Source organism: Carlito syrichta, unplaced genomic scaffold (assembly GCF_000164805.1).
Source record: "Carlito syrichta isolate Samal-C Ts95f unplaced genomic scaffold, Tarsius_syrichta-2.0.1 Scaffold301806, whole genome shotgun sequence".
NCBI classification, from domain to species: domain Eukaryota; kingdom Metazoa; phylum Chordata; class Mammalia; order Primates; family Tarsiidae; genus Carlito; species Carlito syrichta.
The window spans coordinates 12,594-38,730 of record NW_007245902.1 but is presented as its reverse complement, the minus strand read 5'-3'; the positions used below and the strand labels follow the sequence as shown (position 1 = coordinate 38,730).

Sequence of the window (26,137 nt, the reverse complement as noted above, 5' to 3'; positions counted from 1 at the left end):
AGGGATGGTAAGGAATTTACTCATGCTACTTTTTCTCCTATTTATCTCCATGTTTCTAATACTTTCAAGAGTTCTGCCTTACAGAAGAGGAAGTTGGCTACACTTTTTTGAGAACTCAGATTCCTTGTCCACAGAAACTTCCTTTCTTAGTGAAGAAGCTCACTTAGAAACCAAATTTCAGAGGCAAAGCTTATTGGATGAATTCATTTGAAGGTACAGGCTGAGCTTATATGTTTCATTCAGGGTCCATGACTAGCTTGAAGTATCACTGTGTGATGCTAAGATTCATTTCCCTAAAAACTTTAGGTTGGAGGTGAAGTTTTCCTCTTTTTCACCTAATGCTAGACAAATACCAGCAAGGTTCTTTTTCCCTGACTCCTTTTTGCTGTGCTTGTACCACACTTTTCACTTGTAGCTATCTTCCCAGAATCTTTAAAAATGTTGTATTCAGGAACTTTAACAAATGAGTACACAGGGTCCCAAGTACCACTCATAACAGGGTATCCCTCAACAATGAATGACTCTACTAAATTTTTCCAGGGTGTACTACCTGGAACACTGACTCCTCACCCACTTGCTGGTGCTAAGTTAATGTGATCATCATGGCAAGAATATGACTAGTGGATTCAGCAGATGGACAATGACCTAATGTGCTTCAATTTCAAAACCACTGCTTCAAGAATACAGGTTACCATGGACAGAGAGGGTCCTTGGGCAGAGATCCTCCGTGCTGAACATTTGAGTTTCCTCTTAGGCTAGACAGAAACTGCAAAGTGGTGGAACCTCAACTCGCTTTGTATCTGTACCAACACACAATGAGAGTATCCTGGTTCGAGGGTGGGGCTAGGGACTGAAGGATTTTGAAACAAGTAGGTAGCTGTAACCCCCTGAGCCTTTTTTTCAAATTCCTGTTGTATCTGAACCTACTTTTACCTGTTTTTCCTGAATCACACCTCATTTCCCCTACTTGGATTAAAGACTTCCCCCAAATATCAGCTCAATGCCTAGTGTCCAAGGCTCCTTGCTTCTCATTCCCCAAGCTACTGCCTGGCTCCTGTTCTGAACTACAAGAGCCACTCATCTGGCCATGGACATCACCACTCCTAGATACTCCTGCTCATATGACCTACTTACCAGATTTTCTGCCGTGGGAGCCAAGAGTACCATCACCTTCAGATACTGCTTTTAGGGACCACCCCATGGCAGATTAGCTCTCCTAGTCTGGCTTATTTTTCTTTTCTACCAGCATGCCTCTAGATGGAGCCAGCCTGGGATGAACCACATCTGGCCATTGATCAATGTTTACTTATTCCTGATCTAGCAGAGCAGCTTGACTTCTGAGTGTCATGGTTCTTGAATTGAATGTACCCACTGCATAGCCACTTCTGTTCCTGACCACTGGATTGGCTCTAGCTTTAGCCCACTAGACCCTCACTACAACTTCCTATCCCTGGTTTCCACTTGTGTTGTTTAGGGTTAAATGACCGAGTTGTAATGACTAAGCATTATTCATGTAATGACTAGAAGGTATTTGCTGCTTAGTAAAGGAAGCACTCCTATTCATTTCTGACAAATTTCACAGACAGGCAGAGATAATTCATTTATTTATGTATTTTTTTTTTTGAATTGGAGTCTCACTCGGTCACCCAGACTGGAGTGCAGTGGCCGCTCCCGGCCACCGCAGCCTCGCTTGCTGGGCTCCAGCGATCCTTCCGCCTCAGCCTTCCGAGTAGCCAGAATTACAGGTGTGTACTACCACACCCGGCTGATTTTTTGATTTATTGTAGAGATGAGGTCTCGCTGCCCAGGCGGGTCTCGAACCCATGGGCTCAGGCAATCCACTCACCTCAACTTCCCAAAGGCACGGGATTACAGGCTGAGTCACCGAGCCCGGCTGATAATTCATTTATAATAGAATTATTCCTGTACAGCATTTACTGGAAATAAACTGACCAAACATTATAATTAATGTGCCATAAGTATGGATGTTTTATGATATAGAATTAGTTTTATTATACAAAGGGGCTGGGATAGGGCAAAACAAATAACCAAAATCTACAGTGGTTCTTCAGTTCTCTCTGCTCTTGATCCAAGCCTTCTTTTCCCTTTCTTCCCTCAGAAGACAGGTTAGGAGAAAGAAGACTATAGGAATGAGGATGGGGAACAGAGGCATTCTAAGACTCAAAAGCTTTCATTGGTTCAAAAGACAGATCAAAGTCCTTTCACTGATAAAAGGGCATAGTGACATTGCAATTCCTCCCCACCCTACCTCCTGGTTAGATAAGACGACTTCTTGTAAGAATGTCTGACATATAATTGAAATGTCTTTGTACCTTGGGTAATTCTCTTGAACTGCTACTTCACACCACCCTTATTTATAAACTAAAGTGGCAAATAGTTTGCTTGATCAAAATCTAGATCTGTTTTTACGGTATTTTCCCCTGTATACTGCATCAAATGCTGCCCCCAAAAAAGTTGGGAGCACAGGGTTTATTATAATTTCTTAATCAATGAATATACTCATTGATAAAGAATTCTATAACACACACACACAAAAACTAACGGCAAGCGGAATTATCACCCACACTTCCTTCCAGAAATTTTATTGCCCCTGGGAACTCAAAGCATATGAAAATTCAAATTATTCTTTGTAATTTTTTTTTTTTTTTTTTGAGTTGGAGTCTCACTCGGTCGCCCAGACTGGAGTGCAGTGGCCGCTCCTGGCCACCGCAGCCTCGCCTGCTAGGCTCTGGTGATCCTTCCACCTCAGCCTTCCGAGTAGCCGGAATTACAGGCATGCGCTACCATGCCCGGCTGATTTTTTGATTTACTGTAGAGATGAGGTCTTGCTGCCCAGGCGGGTCTCGAACCCGCAGGCTCAGGCAATCCACTCACCTCGGCCTCCCAAAGGCGCGGGATTACAGGCTGAGCTACTGAGCCCGGCTCTGTAATTGTTTTTATAAAACATTGTTTCTGAAAGTCTTGCCTAAGACATTACTGCCTTTTTGGGGAGCACATACATGTTTATAGGCAATCCGCTTCAGTCCATCAAGAAACATTCCCTGCCTCCTATTTGTTAGGTACTGTGCTAGATACTTGGAGAGAAAAACAAATAGGACACAGTCCTGGCCTCAAGGAAGTTGCGGTCTAGTAGAAAAGATTCACACACAGATAATTTAATACAATGGATAAGTCTAGTGGAGAGAGGCAGACAGCAGATGTAAAGCTTTTAGTTCTTCCTGGAGCTATAGAGAAGCTTTATTGGAGAAGAGAAGGCCTACACTGAACACTAAAGGATGAAAAAGAGCCATGAGAAGAAACAACAGAAAAGCAGCTCAAGCAGTTTGAGGAGCTCCAGCAAAAGTCCAGGGAAGTCAGACAGGATGCTATACTGGCAGAACACTTGTAATTCAGTATGACTGGAGGTGAAGCACATGTGAGAGGAACAGCAGATGGTGAGAGGCAGTGTCCTGGGCTAAAGGAATTCAGTAATTGCATCCTTTTATTCATACTTTTCTTTTGAAGAAAAAGGGTCAGCAATTGATTATTCAATCAAACAATAGCAATATAAAGATGGGTCACAGGTGTTAATATCCTATCTTACACATGAATAATAGACATAGAAACCTTGTATGAGTTGCTCCTGCCCAAACAGATATAACAAGCATCAGAGCTTTGAGTCCATGATACTGAGCTGTCTTATTACCTTAGTTACTTCTTGAATTTCCTATACAATATGTGATTTTAAAACATGCAATTTTCATTTGAAACTCTTTAAAATATGTAGCTTGGCTAGAATTCTGAAGGCTCGTTTTATAAGATTACTACTCTAGTGCATTAATAGTGTCATGAAATTCCTCTCAAAGCAGAGTGGACTTTTGTGGTACACAGAACTCAAATATATGGCTCAGTGTGGTTCTAAGGGACGCTATGCTGCAATAAAAGAAAGCCATCTTCCAATGTTTTTTTTTTTTGTTTTTTTTTGTTTTTTTTTTTGAGTTGGAGTCTCACTCTGTCGCTCAGACCGGAGTGCAGTGGCCGCTCCCGGCCACTGCAGCCTCGACCTGCTGGGCTCCAGCGATCCTTCCGCCTTAGTCTTCCAAGTAGCCGGAATTACAGGCATGCGCTACCACACCCAGCTGATTTTTTTTTTATTTATTGTAGAGATGAGGGCTCGCTGCCCAGGCAGGTCTCGAACCCGCGGGCTCAGGCAATCCACTCACCTCAGCCTCCCAAAGGCGCGGGATTACAGGCTGAGCACCGAGCCCGGCTTCCAGTGTTTTTTAATCAGGCATTATTTTGCCTCAATTATTTTTGAAGTGAAAGGATTTGATAAGTAAGCAAAGAATGATGAGGTGCTCTAGGGAACTGGAATTTTAAAATATATTGCTTTTAAAAAATAAAAATAAATAAAAATGTTAATAATACAAGGGAGCATTGTGGGAAGATGGAAGAATAGGGAGAACCAGGAATCTGGCTCCCCACCTAGACAACAATTGTATAGGTAGAATCTATCTGAAAGAACCATTTGGGAACTCTGGAGTCTATTGAAGGATTATAACTTCCAGGGGAAGGCTTGCACAGTAATTGTGGTTAATTTCTGTGAATTTTAGCTCTTAGAACAGTAGTAGTTACCCACTCTATACCCACAGACCTGTGGTAGACAGCCCAAGCAAACTGCACACAGCTTGCAAGAGCCAGAGTGGGCACAAAAGAACCCTATCCACCAAATATTGGGGATCTGTGTTCTGATCATTGATTGCTGCTTCAACCACAGAATGCAGACAGAGAAGCAGACTGCCATAGTTGCTCTACCTCTGCTGCAGGCCCCTTGCTCTTCAGCTGAAGTGACCTCCAGGGGTTCTAGAGGGCTGGCACCCCATTTTCACCCATTTCATTTTTCTCTTTTGGAAGCCAGACATGGAAGACTAGGACACTCAAAACAAATGCATATATGAGGAAAATTAGAAAGAGATCATGCATGCTCAGGGAAAGATACAGGCTCAGAAGAGACTTGAGAAAACCTTAAGTTTACACCTCAGGCTGATTCTTAGTACAGAGAAATCCTATAACAAGCAAACACCAAGCAAACAACCAACCAAACAAAAGGAAAAGACAAACCTGAGAAAGGGAGAGACTCTGTTACCATATTACTATGTTGTTTTCAGCAACAAAAATCACAAAGTATATAAAAAACAAGTAAAATATGGTTCATTCAAAGAAAAAAATAAAACAACAGAGACTCTGAAAAAGACCAGATGGCAGATATACTAGAGAAGACTTTAAGACAACTGGCTTTAAAATGCTTAAAGAACTAAAGATGTGAAAAAGGTAGCCGGATTCGGTGGCTCAGCCTGTAATCCCGCGCCTTTGGGAGGCTGAGGTGAGTGGATTGCCTGAGCCCGTGGGTTCGAGACCCACCTGGGCAGCGAGACCTCATCTACACAATAAATCCAAAAATGAGCTGGGCATGGTAGCATGTGCCTGTAGTTCCAGCTACTCGGAAGGCTGAGGCGGAAGGATTGCCGGAGCCCAGCAGGTCAAGGCTGCGGTGGCCACGAGCGGCCACTGCACTCCAGTCTGGGCAATGGAGTGAGACTCCAACTCAAAAAAAAAAAAAAAGAAAAAAGAAAAAGGTAAAAAGAATGATGTATGAACAAAATAGAAATATCAATCAAGAGAAAGAAAATCCTAAAAAGAAACCAAAAAGAAATTCAGGAGCTGAAAACTAAAATTAATTGAAATTAAAAATTAACTAGGCGTTCGGTGGCTCAACCTGTAATCCCAGCACTTTGAGAGGCCGAGGTGAGTGGACTGCCTGAGCCTGTGGGTTCAAGACCCGCCTGGGCAACTTGACGAGACCTCATCTCTACAATAAATCAAAAAATTAGCTGGGCGTGGTAGCGCGCGCCTGTAGTTCCAGCTACTTGGAAGGCTGAGGTGGAAGGATTGCCGGAGCCCAGCAGGTCGAGGCTGCAGTGGTCAGCAGCAGCCACTGCACTCCAGTCTGGGCAACAGAGTGAGACTCCAACTCAATAAAAAAAAATTAGTTAGAGGAATTCAAAGGCTGATTTGAGTAGGCAGAAGAAAAAAATCTGATAACTTAGAGTTAAGACAATGGAAATTATTGAGTTTAAGAAACAGAAAAAAGGACAAAGGCACTAGTAGCCTACCATCAAGCAAATACATGCATTGTGAGAGTCTCAGAACAGAAGACACAGAGAAAGGGGAAGAGAGAATACAGTCATATGCCACATGATGTTTCAGTCAGTGATGGACCACATATACAACAATGGTCCTGTAAGATTATAATGGAGGTCAGGCTCAGTGGCTCAGCCTGTAATCCCAGTGCTTTGGGAGGCCGAGGCGAGAGGACTGCCTGAGCCTGTGGGTTCAAGACCCACCCTGGCAACTTGGCAAGACCTCGTATCTATAAGAAATCAAAAATTAGCCAGGCGTGGGAGCGTGCCTGTAATTCTAGCTACTTGGAAGGCTGAGGCAGAAGGATCACAGAAGCCCAGCAGGTTGAGGCTGTTGTGACCAGGAGCATGCCACTGCCCTCCAGCCTGGGTGACAGAGTGAGACTCCAACTCAAAAAAAAAAAAAAAAGATTATAATGGAGCTGAAAAAATTCTAATTGCCTAGTGATGTTGTAGCTGTCATAAAGTCATAGTGCAACACATTACTCCTGTGTGTGTGGTGATATTGGTACAAATAAACCTACTGTGTTGCTAACTGTATAAAAAGTCTAGCACATACAAGTATATACAGTACAGCATATTAGATCATGATAATAAAGAAAGCTATGCTATTGGTTTATGTATTTTCTATACTCGACTTTTGATTGTTATATTAAAGTGTACTCTTTCTATTACTAAAAAAGGTTAACTGCAAAGCAGCCTCAGGCAGGTGATAACAGTTCCATGCATGTTACTGCCCCTGAAGACCGTCTAGTGGGACAAGATGTAGAGGTGAAAGGCAGTGATACTGATGATCCTGACTCTGTGTAGGCCTAGTCTAATGTGTATGTTTGTGTCTTATTTTCAATCAAAAAGTTGAAAAAGTTAAAAAAAATTAAAAATAGATATATTTTTATAAATATAACTTTATAGAATAAACACACAAAAGAGAAAATATTTTTGTATAGTTTTACAATGTTTGTATTTTAAGCTAAGTATTTTTACAAAAAAATCAAAGTTTTAAAAAATTTAAAATTTTATCAAGTACAGTAAGCTAAGCCTCATTTATTGTTGAAGAAAAAATTTTAAAATAAATTAGTCTAGCCTAAATATAGTTTTTATAAAGACCACAGTAGTATAATGTCCTAGGCCTTCCCATTCACTCACCACTCATCCACTACTCACCTAGAGCAACTTCCAGTCCTACAAGCTCTGTCCATGGTAAGTCCCCTATATAAGTGTACCATTTTTTATCTTTTTGCCCTTTTTATTTTCAAATTTTTTGATTTTTTTGTAGAGACAGGGTCTTGCTATGTTGCCCAGGCTAACCTTGAACTCCTGGGCTCAAGCAATCCTCCTGCCTCTGCCTCCCACAGTGCTGAGATTATAGGCATGAACACCACAGCCCACTCCATTTTAAAATCTTTTATATTGTACTTTTACTGTACATTTTTATGTTTAGATAAACAAATACTTATCATTGTGTTATAATTGTCTACAGGATTCAGTACAATAATATGCCATACAGGCTTATAGCCTAGAAACAATAAGTTATACCATTTAGGTTTGTATAAGTACACTTTATGACATTCACACAATGAAGAGCTCATCCAATGGCATATTTCTCTGAACATGTCTCCATTTTTAAGTGACACATAACTGTATTTAAAGAAATAATAGCTGAAAACTTCCTAAATTTGGTTAAAACATGAACATAAATATCCAAGGAGCTCAATGAACTCTAAGTAAGACAATCTCAGAGACTGACACTGAGACACATTATAAGAAAATGAAATAAAAGGACACTAGACAATAACTTGGAGACATATGAAGAAATACAAATCTTGATAAAGGCAAATACATGGGCAATTATAAAATGTAGTATTTTCATAATGACAGTTTGTTACTTTGTTTTCTTTTTTTTTTTTTTTTTGAGTTGGAGTCTCACTCTGTCGCCCAGACTGGAGTACAGTGGCCACTCCCGGCCACCGCAGCCTCTACCTGCTGGGCTCCGGAGATCCTTCCCCCTCAACCTTCCAAGTAGCCGGAACTACAGGCATGCGCTACCACGCCCGGCTGATTTTTTGATTTACTGTAGAGATGAGGTCTCGCCAAGTTGCCCAGGCGGGTCTCAAACCTGCCTGCTCAGGCAATCCACTCACCTCAGCCTCCCAAAGTGCTAGGATTACAGGCTAAGCCACCAAGCCCGGCTTACCTTGTTTTCTACATGAGCTAAAAGACAAATACATTTGAAAAATTAGTCTACAAGCTAGTATTATTGCAACTTTAGTTTGTAACTCTACATGTTCTTTTTTACATAATTTAAGATAATAAATCATTTCAAAGAATTAATTGATACCATTAAACTATACACTTAAAGGTGGTTAAAACAGTACATTTTGTTATGTGTATCTGATCACAATAAACATTTGGAAAAAATAAAATAAAAATAAATGTTAAAAAAAGATGATCAATACTTTGTATAAATTCAAGTCATGCAGAGGAGTATTCCCATATGTTGAACTGATCACTGTTAAGAGTAAGGTAGTTGGCCAGGCTCGGTGGCTCAAACTGTAATCCCAGGACTTTGGAAGGCTGATGCGAGTGGATTGCCTGAGCCCGTGGGTTCGAGACCCGCCCGGGCAACTTGGCGAGACCTCGTCTCTCCAATAAATCAAAAACTAGCTGGGCATGGTAGCTCGTGCCTGTAGTTTCGGCTACTTGGAAGGCTGAAGTGGAAAGATCACTGGAGCCCAGGTTGAGGCTGCGGTGGCCGGGAGCGTGCCACTGCACTCCAGTCTGGGTGACAGAGTGAGACTCCAACTCAAAAAAAAAAAAAAAAAAGAGTAAGGTAGATATCCATCCAAGTCTTTTCTTCAGCACATATAAGCAGATATTATTTACAATTATGTAGGGCCATATTGTAGATACACATGCACTTAAAAATATGTTATGGGCATTTATCCATGTCAACATGTAGGGATCTACTGCTTCTTTTTTGGAGGCTTTATAGTCTTTTAATTGTATGAAATGCATATGTTATAATTTATTTTGTCAATATCCTTATACTTTGTTTTCTTATAAATAAGGAGATTGACAACATAAATTATTTCTTTGGTTATCAGTTAGACTGAGAATCTTTTCATATTTATTCTTTTGTGAACTACTCTATTACATATAGTTTGCCCATTTTTTATTAGGTATTAATATAGAAGTCCTTTTTTTACTTTTGCTTAAATTTCTACCTCAGAAAATTAATTTTCTCATCATGGTAAGAACCACTATCTGATTACCTGTTTTATAGGAGGTGGTTCCTGCTTGCTCACATCAATACGTTGTAAGTCAGAAATTCCAAACTTCTCTTTGAAATACTGTCGAGTAAATGGATCACAATCATAAATGAAGAAAGTTCTCCCAAGGATAGTAAGTGGTTTCCCAACGATGAAGTCTTTGGCAGTATACCACTCCAACACTTCTTGATCTGAGATTTCCAGCACACACTGAGGAAAGTTCTCTAATATAAGATGGCATTAGACAAGAAAGAAAGAGGAATGAGTAGAGGAAGAAAGACTTGACATACACAACAGCCAGGCGTTCTTGAGAACTTGAGGGAGTGCAGGCTTTTGCTCTGGTCAAGGGTCAGGAACTCTCCTACATTCCCACTAGAACATAAGGCTGTGTACTTCCCTCTGTTGACAGGACACATAAATTATAACCCAGATGGCTTTTGTAAAGCTTCCATATTCAACTCAAACTATCATCATAAATCACTAATCTTAGCAGAATGAATGCTTAGAAGAAATTATTACAGGGAGAAAGAACAAGAATCCTTCTATGAGGATACAGCCTTAGGTCTGGGAGGGTCCTTTAGTTTAACTCCTCACTCATTTATCCTTTCATCCAGCAAATTATTAGTGACCACCTATATCATAGATTGGGTACACTGCTATATACTTGGATTACAATAATTAACAATATAGCTACAGTACCTGCCTTCATGGAGAAAATGTTCTGTTTGGGGAGACAGATACTAAGCAATTACACAAATGATGGTTTCACTTCAATTGTAGTCATTGCTATTAGGACAGTGTGACCTTGTCCTGGAGGCAGGGGGCAGGAACAGTCAGTGAGATAATTAGAGTAATCCAATTCATATGAGAATCAATAATTTTCAAATGTAGTCTCAATATTTCACTTTTGGAATAAATCTAATTTTGTCATACTGCTTTATGGGAATTAAGGGTTAATTTGTTTAAGATTGATTACATGCCGCCTGGCCTCCGTGGAAATTATAAGAGTCACTCAGTTCTGGAAGAGCACATTTTATAGCTGTATTGACAAAGATTCTACCCAGATCCCTGATCACATGAGGGATGAGAAGTAGGCTGATATTCTCCTAACTGGTGGTTACTAAGACAGAAAAATAGGAAGAAGGTTCAGTTTCTGCTATGGCAAAAAAGCTTGACTCCTAGCCCTAAATCATGGGGAAGGAGGAGCTGCTATTTCCCCAGTCATGCACCTTTAAAGCGCTACAGTCCAAGGGATTCTTCTCCCAGTGTCTGTGCCTAACCTTACTAGCTCCCTTTGAGCTTCCTCAGGAAGGGAGGGGCAAGGTGGGGGCATACGGATGACATGAGTTTCCCTGAGTATATACTACTCCAGGAGATCTGGTCTACATGTGTGTGCTGTCCAGTCACTTGCCTTCGTTTGCTCAATAAATTATCTTTTCATCTACTGCTGGATTGGTTTACAGATATCTTTAGGATTTTTACATATAGCTTCCTAAGTGAGTATAACTGTAGTTTTTCTTTTTCTTTTTTTTTTTTTTCAGTTGGAATCTCACTCTGTCACCCAGACTGGAGTGCAGTGGCCGCTCCCGGCCACCGCAGTCTCAACCTGCTGGGCTCCGGCGATCCTTCCACCTCAGCCTTCCAAGTAGCTGGAACTACAGGCGCACGCTACCACGCCTGGCTAATTTTTTGATTTATTGTAGAGATGAGGTCTCGCCAAGTTGCCCAGGCAGGTCTCGAACCCGCGGGTTCAGGCAGTCCACTCACCTCAGCCTCCCAAAGGCGCGGGATTACAGGCTGAGCCACCGAGCCCAGCAAGTTTTTCTTTTCCATGGTGCGTTTGGTTTCACTGGCTTTTTAAATGAATGAATGAAAGAGTTCTTTTTCTTTTTCTTTTTCTAGAAGAGTTTGTGTGAAGTTAGGAATTATCTGTTCTTTAAATGTTTGTAGAAATCCTCTGCAAAATTATCTGGACCTGGTATCTTCTTGTAGGAAAATTTTTTTAATGCATCTATTTCTTTAATGGTTAAAGATAGTTGGTTTCCTATTTCATCTAGAATAAGTTATATTTTTCTAAAAATTTGTTCACTTTACCTAAGCTTTCAAATTTACTGGCAATAAGGTATTATTCTTTTATTTAATGTTTAACCCCTACTGCATTTTAAATAACCCCTGCTCTTTCATTTTTAATACTGTATATAGTAATATGTGCCTTCTTTTTTTAATCCCTTGATACATTGTCATTTTATTAGTCCTTTCAAAGAAACAACTTTCAGCTTCATAAATTTTCTGTTACCTTTGTTTTCATTATTTTCAGATTCATATTTTCTTATCTCTTTTCTTTTTATTTCTTTATTCTTAACTTTTTATTTATTTAGATTTCCAACTTTACAAGGAGTATGCTTAGCTTATATGTTGTCATTTTTTAAAAAATAAGCATTTTAAGCTATAAATTTCCAAGTACTACTTTAGACATATCTAAAAGTTTTAAGAGTTTTTGCTATAATTCTAAGTATTTGCTATAATTCTAAGTATTTTCAGATACTAAATTCTTTTACTTATGGGTTATTTAGAAATATATTTTTAAATTTCCATATACATGAGTTTTTTAGATATATTTCATAAATTGACTTCTAACTTAACTTTGTTGAGTCAGAACATATATGATGTGTAGCCTGTTAAAACTGATCGGCTTTCATAAATGTTGTATTTGTGTTTGAAAAAAATAGGAATCCTCCAGGTGTTAGATGATTCATGATGACTATATTGTTCAAGTCTTATATATCTTTATTGGTTTGTCTTTTTGATCTAACAATTACTGAAAGAAATGCTTTAATGATCCTACTATTTTGGTGTATTTGTCCTGTGTCTGCCTAACAGTGCTATAATGTTTTCCCTTTATATTTTGATTTCATGTTACTAACTGCATTCAAGTTTAAAATTATTACATGTTTCTAGTAAATACAATATTCTTGCAATATGTCGTGATCCTCTTTATCTCTATTGATGTTTTTTGTCCTAATGTCTATTTGTATTATACTAATATAGCCTCATCAGTTTGTTTTAAAACCTCATCAGTTTCTTTTGCTATTGTGCATTTTTAACCCCTTCTATGTCCTTTTATCTTTTATTATTATTATTATTCAGAGTCTCTTTATGTTGCCCAGACTGGAATGCAGTGGCACACTCATGGCTCACGAGAGACTCTGATCTGGGTTTAACCTCCCAAGTAGCTGGGATTACAAGCATGCCCCAACAAGCCTGGCTAATTTAAAAATTTTTTTTAAAGAGATGAGGTCTCACTATGTTGCCCAGGCTGGTCTCAAACTCCTGGCCTCAAGCGATCCTTACACCTTGGCTTCCCAAAGTGCTAGGATTACAGGCATGAGGCACTGCACCTTATGTTTTTAAAAATAACATTTTTCAAAACTTGTTGTATATTTAATCCTATCAGCCCTTCCTATGCTATTACTGCAAGATATTTTAGTTCTACCTTGACTTTTTATTTTTATTTTTTGAGTTGGAGTCTCACTCTGTTGTATATTTAATCCTATCAGCCCTTCCTATGCTATTACTGCAAGATATTTTAGTTCTACCTTAACTTTTTATTTTTATTTTTTGAGTTGCAGTAGCACGCTCCTGGCCACAGCAGCCTCGACCTGCTGGGCTCCTGCAATCCTTCCACCTCAGCCTTCCAAGTCGCTGGAACTACAGGTGCATGCTACCACGCCCAGCTAATTTTTGATTTATTGTAGAGATGAGGTCTTGCCAAGTTGCCTAGGCGGGTCTCGAACCCGCGGGCTCAGGCAATCCACTCACCTCAGCATCCCAAAGCGTTGGGGTTACAGGCTGAGCCACCAAGCACGGCTTATTTTTTATTTTTTGAGTTGAAGTCTCACTCTGTTGCCCAGACTTGAGTGCAGTGAGGCTCACGGCTACTGCAGCCTAGATCTACTGTGCTCAGCCTTTCAAGTAGCTGGAACTACAGGCATGCGCCACCATGTCTGTCTAATTTTTTTTATTTATTGTAGAGACAAGGTCTTGCCAAGTTGCCCAGGCTGGTCTTGAACCTGTGGGCTCAGGCAATCCTCTCACCTCGGCCTCCCAAAGTGCTGGGATTATAGGCATGAGCCACCACGCCTGGCCTTACCTTGATATTTTTTAACCCCCACAAATTCAACATTGTTCTTTTAATTTGCATAGTCAATATTTATTTAGATTTATCCACATTTGCTGTTATCTTTATTAATCACTTCTTGTATCTTAGACCTTAATTCTAGAGTCATATTCTTTCGACTTGAAATACGCTCTAGAATTTTCCCAGTAAAGTTCTGTTAGTAAAATCTGATTTGTTTGCATGGAAAGGTATTTCACCTCCGTGATACAAATTCTCTAAGCATTAAATTCTGTTTTGCTTTGTTTTGTTTCTCAGCACTTTGAAGATATCATTTCACTGTCTTCTAAAAATCACTGTTGCTACTGAGAAGTCATTTGTCATTCCAACTGCCATCCTTCATGGGTGGTCTTTTTTGGGGGGGTGCTTTTGTGATCTTTTGAATCTAATGTCTCTGACACATCTAGGTATGGATTTATATTTTTACATCTTTTTTTTTTTTTTTGAGTCAGGGTCTCACTATTGCCCAGGCTGGAGTGCAGTGGCACAATCATGACTCACCATAGCCTTGACCTCCCGGGATCAGACAACACTTCCATTTAAGCCTCCAAAATAGCCGGGACTAGAGGCATACACAACCACACCCAGCTAATTTTTTGAATTTTTGTAGAGATGAGGGCTCGTTATGTTGCTCAGGTTGGTGTTGAACTCCTGGGCTCAAGTGATCCCTCTGCTTTGGTCTCTCAAAGTGCTGGGATTACAGTTGTGCTCTACCATGCCCGGCCTGCACATATTTATAGTATACAATTTTGATGTTGCTTAACATATATATTTGCCTATGAAACCATTGCTTCAAAGCAATAATACCGATCACACCCAAGAGTCTCCTCATGCCCCTTTAAAAGGTAACTCTCCTCACCATCCTCATGTACCCACTGATCTATTTTTGTTATTTATAATTGCACTTTCAATAATTTTATATTAATGGAATTATATGGTATGCATTTTTTTGGTCTGAATTCTTTCACTTTGTATAATCGCTTTGAGATTCATTCATATTGTTTGTTATTGATGGCTACATACATCAATAATTGTTCTTGTTTTTTTTTTTGGAAACTAGAAAGGCCTGAAGAATAGAATTTAGGACTGGGAGTATTAATGTACAATAATAGTTTATCTATTTACTTTTTGGTAGACACTTGCATTGTTTCCAGCTTTTGGCTATTATAAATAAAGCTGCTATAAACATTTATATAAGTTTCTGTGTGGACATATGCTTTCCTGTCTCTTGGTAAATACCTAAGAAAGAAATGTCTGGGTTGTATCATAGGAATTATGTACAATTTTTAAAAAGAAACTGTCAGGCTGAGGCGGAAGGATCGCCGGAGCCCAGCAGGTCGAGGCTGCGGTGGCTGGGAGTGGCCACTGCACTCCAGTCTGGGTGACAAGAGTGAGACTCCAACTCAAAAAAAAAAAGAAACTATCAAGCTATTTTTTAAAATGCTTGTGCCATTTTATAGTCCCACCAGCAGCATGTGAGAGTTTCAGCTGCTTCACATCTGTGTCAGCGCTTAGCATGGTCAGTCTTTAATTTTGAACATTCTAGTGGATGTACAGTAGTATCTCATTTGGTTTTACTTTACATTTCTCTGACAACCAATTGTGGTAAATATCTTTTGTGTGCTAATTGGCCATCCATATATATTCTTTGATATCTGTTGAAATCCTTTACCCATTTTTTAATTGGGTTGTCTTACTGTTACTGAGGCTTAAGAGGCACTTGATATATACTATGACAAGTACTTTGTCAAATACGTTTCACAAATATTTTCTCCCAATATTTGGCTTCTCTTTTCATTTTCCTAAGTGTCTTTTGAAAAGCAAATGTTTTAAATTCTGACTTTTTATTTTATAGTTTGTATTTTTTGTGTTGCATTTAAGAAATATTTGCCAAACCCAAGATCACAAAAATTTCTTATGTTTTCTTTTAGACTTTTAGTGGTTTTTAGCTCTTACATGTAGATCTATGATTCATCTTGAGTTAATTTTTATATATTGGGAGGTAGAGATTGAGATTGCTTTACTTGTTTGTTTGTTTTTGCATATGGCTATTCAATTGTTTCAGGACCATTTGTTAAAAGATTATTCTCTCTCCACCAAATTGCCTATTTACCTTTGTAAAAAATCATATGACCATATATGTGTGGATCTATTTCTGGACAATTTGTTCTATTCCACTGATCTATATGCCTATCTCATCAGATTGGAAAGTCTTTGAAATATGGGCTTATATTAGTTTTAGGTTTCCACTTCTTAGCATGGATGTTCAATTAATATATTTGAATGATTGAGAAAGCTAATAAAGATACTCAGAGGTTGAGGGAAAACATTCAGCTTTTTGGAACACTAAAGGTCTAAGAGGTGTTCTCAATTCATTTATTTTTATTTTTTTATTTTTATTTTTGAGTTGGAGTTTCACTTCGTCACCCAGGCTGAAGTGCAGTGGCATGCTCACGGCCACTGCAGCCTCAACCTGCTGGGCTCAGGTGATCCTTCTGCCTCAGCCTTCCAAGTGGCTGGAACTATAGGAACGCACCACCATGCCCAGCTAATTTTTTTTTAATTTGTTGTAGAGATAAAGTCTCACCAAGTTGCCCCAGCCTGGTCTCAAACCCATGGCCTCAGGCAATCCTCTCACCTCAGCCTCCCAAAGGGCTAGGATTACAGGCATGGGCCACTTGTGCCTGACCTCGATTCATTTAAAAGGCAAGATCAAACTATAAAAGCCAGTCTAAAGGATAATCAACATACCTAGACTTCAAGAACTCAGTGCCTTGGGTTCAAGAGCCAAGAAGAAGTCTTCTAGTAAGCCAAATACACATTTTGACATTACTTGCCACCTAATTACCTGCAATTACCTCAACAAAGAAATAACTTTCCGAATTCCTGATGTTTTAACTTCATCCATCATAAACATGATTTTTTGATTCATCTAAACTACGTAAAAGAAGGCCCTGGCAGAGAGAACTTTTGAAAGACAATCCCATAATTTTCTATTACTGTCCAACACAAACTCTGCCTAAACATCATCTCTTGGATGCCCCCAAACATGCTATACTCATTCCTAATTCCCAACCCTTGCTCTTGTTCCTCTTGCTAGAGTACACTCTCACTTTGTTTTCTGCCGTTCTGATTCTGGGTCCAACTGCAGCTCTTCCACAAAGAATTCTTTAGTCTTTCGGGCCCACATCTCTCTATCTCTGACCTCTGTCTGCAAGACACATCTCAATACATAATCAGGCAAACTGGTATACTCGTGTTATTATTTAACAGCTTTGTGTATTTTATATGACGTTGACTTGTCTCCCTAATGACACCAGAAATGCCTGAAGGGCAGAATTCTAGAACTGGAATTTTTAAAAAATTTATTTTAAAGATGTGGGGTACGATTCAGGGTTAGGTAAATAAGTAGATACCATTTAAGTGAAGTTTGGGCCTCCCATTGGTCCTCACTTCACCTGGTTTGGGAATTAGGTACTTTATTGATGTTATTAATGCTTATGCTTTTTTAATGCTCCCCCTCCTCCCCTAGCGGTGACTCACTACTGCTAATCCCTTTCATGTAGTATTATGATAAATGTTCAGGGTCCACTTATGAGTGAGAAAACGTGGTACTCAGTTCTTAGTTTCTGTGATAGGTCACTGAATATTATAGACTCTAAATCCAACCAAGTTGCTGTGAAGTCCATAATTTTGTCCTTCTTTATGGCTGCATAATATTCCATCATGTATATGTACCACATTTTTTATCCAGTCCTCTTTTGATGGGTAGCACAGTTGGTTCCATGTTTTTGTATTGTGAATAGTGCTACAATAAACATGCATGTGCAGTTATCTTTTTTATAGAATAATTTGAGTTCCTCCGGGTATATTCCCAATGGGGGACTGCTGAGTCATATGGAATGTCAATTTTTAGATCTTTTAGAAATCGCCACACTGTTTTCCCCAGAGGAAGGACTGGGATTTTCATTTTCATTTTATCCTCTGCAGCACTTAGCACATAAATTGGCTCCCATAGCAGATATTTAACTCTTTAATTGAATTTACTAGAAGTCACTTATTGGATAAATGCTTTTGAGAGTTAATTAGATGGCATTCCTTTATCACCACCATTCCAGTTAAAAGGATTGTTTGGCTGGTTGCAGCATAGCCCTTTCTGTACTGCTACCTCATGACTAACAGTGACTTTCACACAAAGATATGCTTCCTGCCCTTTAAAAGGAACCAACATATGTCACCAGCCTGCCCCTTCATACAACTTTGATAATTTTTTAATTGGGAGGTTATAAAAGAGAATGGTCATGCATTAAAACATTTTAAACACAGGTCCCCTTGATAAGGTAGTGATAAACCTGGAACCTGAGATTTCAAGGGATTCAGTATCAGTGAGATTTTTTTCATGCCACCTGAATCTATTCCTATTCTTTCTCTTTACCTACTATAAATTTAACCTATGTTAGCTCCAGATGAGGCTAGTTTCCGCGTTCTGGAAGGCTAAAATTAGTATTTTAGTCTCAGTGTCAGTGAACTCTAGAGGGCTCTATAGGGAGCAGAATACAAGAATATGTGTGGTAGGCAGTACGCAGACCACGTTGAATGAGGGCACAGATATAGCTGTTGCTATTCAAGGTATATTCACAGTTATACTCATTTTTTTAAAGTGATATTTAATGTGAGCTTTCTTAATTTTAAAATGATGACAACTGTTACTACCTTTTATCCTTTTCCCTCAATTGATCCTCCTCTTCCTCACATACAACCATTCTAACGTGCAGCTTTTTGATGGAATGGGCACTATGTGTACTAAGTTTTGCATGCATTTCACATTATGTGTTATTGAGTTACACATCTCATTTTACTTCCTTTTTTCCTATTTAGCACTATGTGTTTAAGACTCATTCATTTGCTTTCTGTGTATTGTTTATTGATTCTAACTACTGCATATTAATAAAAATGTATCTTCACCACATTTTGTTTATCTACTCTCCCAAAGATGAAAACTTCCAACTCCTTGCCCACAAATAACACTACATTAAAAAAAAAAACAACAAAAAAAAACTGTGCAGGCCAAGCAATACATGTGGGTAGGCTGAATTTAGCCTCATACTATTCATTTGCTTATAACCTCTAATCTGGACAAACTTCTTGCTCAATACCTGGATTTTCTTATCTCCTAGTTCCCAAAAGTATAGTAAAAAGTGAAAATATTTACAGAATTCTGTCAGCCACCCAAACATGAGAGACATTATTAACATATTACCAAGATGACATTTATCTAAGAGAAAAGTATTTAACTACTAAGTCAATAACTAAAGCAAGCCTACTTGTCTCAGGAAATAGTGAGCAGCAGGCATTTACTGCCATTTTGTCACATTGTCACTCTCCAATGTGCTAGGTAATTTTAAACCAGCAAAGAAAGAGCCGGGGTTGACACAATGGACTCCACCTCTCTGAGTCACAGACATGCCTTTTCCAATCTCAAATTAAGCCTCATAGAAACTTCCTGTTTAGGAAGCAGTTGAGGTAAGAAGCCAAGTCAGGAAAGCATATAAGGAAATGCTAAGCTATATCCTTGAATAAAAACAGGGCTGTTTGAAAAATGTATTAGACGGGCTCAGTGGCTCAGCCTGTAATCCCGCACCTTTGGGAGGCGGAGGTGAGTGGATTGCCTGAGCCTGCGGGTTCGAGACCCACCTGGGCAGCGAGACCTCATCTCTACGATAAATCAAAAAATCAGCCGGGCGTGATAGCGCATGCCTGTAATTCTGGCTACTTGGAAGGCTGAGGCGGAAGGATCGCTGGAGCCCAGCAGGTCGAGGCTGCGGTGGCCGGGAGCAGCCACTGCACTCCAGTCTGGGTGACAGAGTGAGACTCCAACTAAAAAAATAAATAAATAAAACAAAACAAAGAAAAATGTATTAAAAATCTAACATTAAATTGTTTCAGTTCAGAAGCCTTGCTCTACTGCACTTTAAGTGAATCTTCCACTGCTGTTTGGTAGTGTTTCCTTGAGCTGGGTATCAGTCATCTCTACCAGGAGGCATGCCTGGACCAAGGGAGGAAAGCTTAGGAAAGCCATTTTCTGAGCATCTAGGAATGCTCAGAACATAGATAAAGCCTCCCAAGTGAAAAGGAATAACTACACTGATTAAGCAACTTTTTAAGATCCTAAAAAAATTTCAAGTAAGAGGATAAACTGAATAAAACATACTTGTGTTTGCCACCAAAACCTTGGGCATGCGCTGGCGGTTCATCAGGAGGGGGAAAGGATCTCGCCCATCATTCCGTTCATGGACCTCTCGAATTTCCACCGTATCATCCATGAGATAGTAATGAATGATGTAGGTCCGACACTCACCAAACATGCTATTTGTATCATCCCAGATTGCATAGAATCGAAGAACCTTTGTGGAATTCAGAGTAGTGACTCAAGTAAGAATCCTAAAAGTGGAGAATTTAACATAGCTACTTTGGCATTTATTTATCAGACAATGATGAGAAAATTAGCTGGAAAGACTATGAAGTAATCTCAGATGGTAAAATGAATAAAACTAATACTCATCAAAGACACTAACACAATCTGAAATTATGTACCAGATGTCAGCAGCTGGAAAGAATTAAATAATAGGATTTTAAGTTTGTGCCAAGAAAGAAGAGCTCACTCTGATCCAAAATATTAGTCAGTGAAAGAGAAGCTGAATTAAAGGAGCAATGTACAGTAGTTTACATATATATATTAATAGAGGTATCGATGAGCATGGTTTACATATAATTAGTATGGAAAGAATTTTCGCTTATTAACTAGTCTTTTGTTGTTGTTGTTCATCAACACAATCTTTAAATACAAAATAAGAACAGATATATAACTGATATAAAGAAAATCCTTAAAAGACCATGCTAGTGCTAGGTTGCATTTTCTTAACTAAAAGGAGTTAAACTTCTGACAGAAAAGAACAGTAAAGAAGTGTTGAGGGTGATCTCTCCCTTTTCTCTTCCCTTTAGAATGAAAAGGAGAAGATTAAAATATGCTTATACACATCAGCTCACAAGGGAGAAAATTAGGAAGGTTGGAATGAAGTTTGAAAAAGCTCAGAACATTCTGTACTCCAACATTAACATAACATTTAACAGGGAAGCATCTGCAACAGGGTTTCTGTGACATTAACTATTTTAACATTAGAAACCTACATATATGCAACAGCTTTGAAATTTCCCAATAATTCATTTAAGGTTTCCCAAAGGATTCTATAAGATTAGCTCAATTGGGGGAGGTAAATGGTCAACTGGAAATGCAAAGTGAGAAGCAGATGTAGCTCAGGAATGGTTTTTAGATTTAAAGGTTTGGTGGGATTCACAAAACTTAACTCCACAATCTTCTCTGGATCTCTAATATGAAATTTAGGCATTCTCACATCTCTAACCCCAGATGAAAACAGAAAGGTTGCACTGTATCCAAACAGTTAAATTACAGAGGTAATATTTCAAAATACTTAATACAGTTACCCAAACAGCTTGCCAATAAATATGTGCCACCTTTGGAAATAAGTAAGCCTACTGAGGTGCCTATATCACTTACTTGTTTGTCAAAGGTGAGAAACTGCTTGAGCTGATCAAAGTCCGATGGGGTGATGTACTTACGAAGAGGCTCTTTCCGGAGTTCAGTGTAAGGATCAAGAGCCATCTTCTCTGGTGGATTCAATTCAATTCCTTGACTTTCTAAAAATGCCTATGTAATTCAAAATTAGTAATAATCATCTTTCTTAGAGTAAATAATAAACTGATAGTATAAAAATAAGTGTAATGATAATCTCCATGCCATTGTTTAGGTTAACCATTACTTTGCTGCTTGAGCATATCTAAGCTGTATTAAGTCTCCAATTGACCCAACTCTATAATACAGCTCACAATTGATAATTGCCTGAAACACCTTATACTGTTAAATTGCTGGGTATTTGCTAAGCTAGTTGAAGGCATGGTGGCAAAGTGATTGCATTCAAATATGTATTTAGATCCATCAAATTTAGTTAGGTGCCCAAGAACAGAATAAGTTCTAGGCTCGCTTAAATACATCTATTAGGAACCTAACTATGGCTTCAAACACCACATAATTCATATTAGGCATGAAGGCAAGCTACACAATGGCCAAGTTAGGCTGACATTATGTTCCCAACTCTCCAACTCACTTAAAGCAAATACTGTCTATGATTAAATATTTTCTCCCTACCAGATAAAGGAAGCATATCCACTAGTTATTTTAGACCAGAAAATGTTTTAACAAAATAGGAAAGATAAAATAGGACAGGTTCAAATTTCACCAAAAAAAGTTTTTAAAGTATCTGAATTTGACATGATGTTAAATTTTATTTTAATAATTATGAATAAATATATTATTTTCAGAGTCATATTTTTTAATCCAACTTGACATTTCATCTTCTTAAAAGCACCACCATAAACTGTACCTTTTTTGACAATCACAAAAAGAACAATTTAATGATATATGTTTACATCCTGGAACTGAAAGTTAACCTAAAATTTGGGTTTCTTTTGGAATTGCGCAGCTTGCTTTTGCACAATTCAGTAGAAAATATACAAAATTCCAAATCAGAATATGTGGGGTTTAGTACTAGGTTTTCTGCTAACTAGCTTGTGATCTTACTGCTTAAAGTTTTATTAGGAAGTCTCCAACATCTTCTGAATATAAAAATAATGTGATCTTCTATAAAAACTATTGAACTGGAGATAATGAATAACAACAACATTTTCCCTCGAGATGGTGTATTGGTATGGCAGGATTACAGATTACGGCATTTAGGGGCATTGTACTCCCTTCTCTTGCTTCCAACAGGTTATCAGGCCCTTTTGTAACCTTACTTTAGGGATTCTGTCAGGAACGTAGATTATTTAGATTATTCTAAAATGTCCCACAAGGAAGAGAGAGAAAACAGAATGCCTTTAAGGGCAAGAAGAGAAAAAGTGAGAAATTCCCTAAAACTGGAAAAGTCACAAGTTGGTGGGTCTCAGAAGAGCAGGACTCTGCAAATGCTCTGGGTGCTCTGAGTACACGTGCAGCCATTATCAGGACCATTCAGTCTCAGGTATTCTGAGTCACAGGATCTGACCTAGCCCCATGTTCAATGCCTCTCCCATACTTCCATCCCAGCAGGGGTGCTACCTCCCCTCCTCTCTATTTGAACTTCCATGTGAACTTGTTTCTTACCAGATGATTCAGCTATGAAGAAAGTTTGATTTTGAGTGAATATGTATCAATATCATTCTGAAAAATCCGATGTTTCTACATAGTGTTGGTACATATCAATGCAGTCACACACATAAATACTTAATTAACCTGCATAATAATTCACAGCAGGACAGATCACCAGTGTCTCCCCTTACCCTAATACGTGAAATGTATCTTTCCATAAATTAGAATGATGATGCCTTAGGCCCCACAACTTACAAAAATATATATTATATTATACCTGTGTGAATTTGTCACAGTCAACAATGCGGAAAGTTTTGCCATAAATTGTGATGTTTATTCCTCGATTTAGGTCTTTCCAGTGGTAATGGTCTCCCCGGTCATTCTTAGCTAGCCGCTGGCGTTTGATTAACTTGCCTTGAGGAATCCCAGAGTTTTCTACAACAGGCTCTATGACAGACATGCTGTCATCTTCTAGATAGTAGTAAATGTTCACTTGGCGAATCCTATAATGTTCCTCAGTTGATACAGGAACATCTTCTTGGAAATAGGCGTCAAATTTCAGCACCTATAACACACACGGAGAAATAGTGTCAAATTAGTTTATCATTGTCCTCTAAGTACCCTTCTGAAAAGAGAACCAGCCTCTAAATCAAGAGTTGGCAAACTATAGTCCAATCTAACCTGCCACCTGCTTTTTATATGACCTGCAAGCTAAGAATGTTTTTTACATATTTAAACAGTTTTAAAAATCAAAAGAATATTTCATAACACACATGAAAATTATACAAAATTTAAACTTCAGTATCTACAAATAATTATGTAAATAATTAATATTCATTTGTTAATGGCAACTGTCCCATTAAAAGGACAAAGCTGAATAGTTGTGATAAAGATATGTGGGCTGCTACTATAGACTGAATGTGTCTTCCTCCAAAATTCATATTTGAAGTCCTAACTAACCCTCAATGTGGCTATATTTGGAGATAGGGTCTTGAGGAGGTAATTAAGGTTAAATGAAGTCTTAAAGTGGGGTATTTCACCCTTAAGTCTAATCCAGTAGAATGGGTGGCCTTAAAAGGGTAAAAGAGAGATCCTGCTCCCCAACCCTAGGCCCAAGTAAATGCACTGAGGAAAGGCCACATGAGGATACAGAAAGATGGTCACTGTCTGCCAATCAGGATGAGAGCCCTCACCAGAAACCTAATAAACTGCAACCTTAATCTTGGACTTTTAGCCTCCAGAACTATGAGAAAATAATTTCTATTGTTTAACCCACCTAGTCCATGGTATTTTGTTATGGCAGCCCAAGCAGACCAAAAACCGCTGCAATGCCCAAAATATATACTATCTGACCTTTATAGAAGTTTGCTGGCATCTTATTCAAATGCTCACTATGTATGTAGACTAGTTACTGCACTGTGTTTCTTTGTGGCCTTAATGACCTTAACTCTACTAGCTTCATCTCCATGTCAAAAGTCCCTCTAAGGACTTCTGGAAAAAGTAAAAAAATTTGGACAAGACTATGACTTTTGGTTTCAAAATTAAAAGACACTCAAGTCTACTTCTTTAGCAGCGGAGTCCTTTTAAAATGCATATTAATAACATATTCATTCTTACAGATGTTATATGATGGACTTTCAAATCATCAATCCACTATAGAATCTTTGGAGGGTGTGTAAACACCCTCATTCTGCTTAAAAACACACATATTGAGCAAACATTCGGTCCTCTGTAAAGCATCGGCATCAATGTGAAGTCAAAATGGCACACTGATTGCACACTTAAAAAATATAAAACAATATCATGAAGAACATATGTTGACATGCTTTGGGGTTTTAAAATTAGTCATTCTGCTTTTATTTTTAATATTTCTTTTCAAGAAGAGAAAGTATTAGAATGGTGTTCTACGTAGGCAAGAGAGTTTACCCAAACCTCTACTAGGATAAGAGGAACAAACCAAGAAGATTCTTAAATGAAGCTGCAATAAGCCTTGATGAATGGGAAGATTAAGTAATTCTATACATGAGTACTGTTTCTAAAAAAGGTATAGCGTCCACTGTAGAAGAACAAGAGAAGAACCAAAAGAGAACTGGCAATTGCATAGGTTAAATAGAAATATCATGGAATGAAGTCCTCAAAACTCATCATAAAAAGATGAAATGAATTAGTGCAGTGGGATGTTTACAGGAGAAAAATAACATGGTAGACGCAAAAAAAAGAGAGAGAATTTTAAAGTAACATTTCAGATCAGCTGCAGAAAGTAGGAGCATGATCACAGTAATTCATATATGAGATAACCTATATTTGAACCACAGGTGTATAAATACACAAAACATCAAAGCCAACTTATCAGCTAGTCCAACCCACTCATTTTACAAAGGAGTAAACCAAGACCCAGGGTGGTAGCGTGGCTTGCCTGAGGCCATTCGAGGGGTTAAGGACAGAGTCTATGGACTCACAGCCCAATGTCCTTCCACACGTCTTACTACTTCTCAGATAATAAGTGCTGCAGTGGTTCATAGAAGAAATCTGTGTGGGCTAAAGAGGCCAGAGAAAGCTTAAATGGAAGAAAATAGAAGATACATTAGACTTGAAGAGTGGGAAAATTTCAGATAAGCAGAGGGGACAAGAGGGCAGTGGTAACAGAAGGAGAGGAAGAAAACCCAGCAGCAGCATATGTTTACATATGTGTTTCAAATATATACACATATATTTGAAAGGCTCAGTGAACCTTAATTTTGTACTTTAAAAAAATCCACAATGAGTTATTTAAGAACAAATCTTCTAGATTATGCCATATGATCAGCACAGATGAATCCTAATCTCCTATGCTTGTGAATCTACAGAAGTCAATTGTGACCATGTAGTCATTTTGTAAAATCCAAAAATTCCTTTTGAAGCAAAGAAAGACTAAATCAGGTACATCTCCATTCTTGCTTTGTATTTATTTTAGTATGTTCAGATTCTTTAGGGAAAAGAAGCAACTAATACTATGTAATGGTATGCTTGGTATTTATCTAAGAAATTGACTATTCAATTAACTGGGGGCAATACATTCTTAAGTTCTCTGGTTATTTGGGAGTTCATTCTCTGACATAAGCTGTAAGTGGTAAAAATTTTACCCATTAAAACATCTTCTAGAAGTATTTTCTTTTTGTACATTCATCTCTGATCATTTAACATCAGTTTGTCCAGTAAAGTACTTGAGTTTACATATATGACTAAAACAATATATTTTCTTTCTTTTTTTTTTTTTGAGTTGGAGTCTCACTCTGTCACCCAGACTGGAGTG

At 38.4% G+C, this 26,137-nt stretch overlaps 1 protein-coding gene across 1 annotated transcript in view; it reads right to left on the bottom strand.

Annotated features, from left to right (window-relative positions):
* Positions 1-26,137, bottom strand: part of EFHC1 (EF-hand domain containing 1) — a 58,091-nt gene that overhangs the window by 21,493 nt on the left and 10,461 nt on the right. The window contains exons 3-6 of the mRNA XM_008055268.2: positions 23,123-23,410; positions 21,220-21,369; positions 19,855-20,047; positions 9,473-9,693 (exon numbers count right to left, since the gene is read on the bottom strand). Coding sequence (XP_008053459.1) covers positions 9,473-9,693; positions 19,855-20,047; positions 21,220-21,369; positions 23,123-23,410 — 852 coding nt within the window. The remainder of the gene's footprint in view (positions 1-9,472; positions 9,694-19,854; positions 20,048-21,219; positions 21,370-23,122; positions 23,411-26,137) is intronic.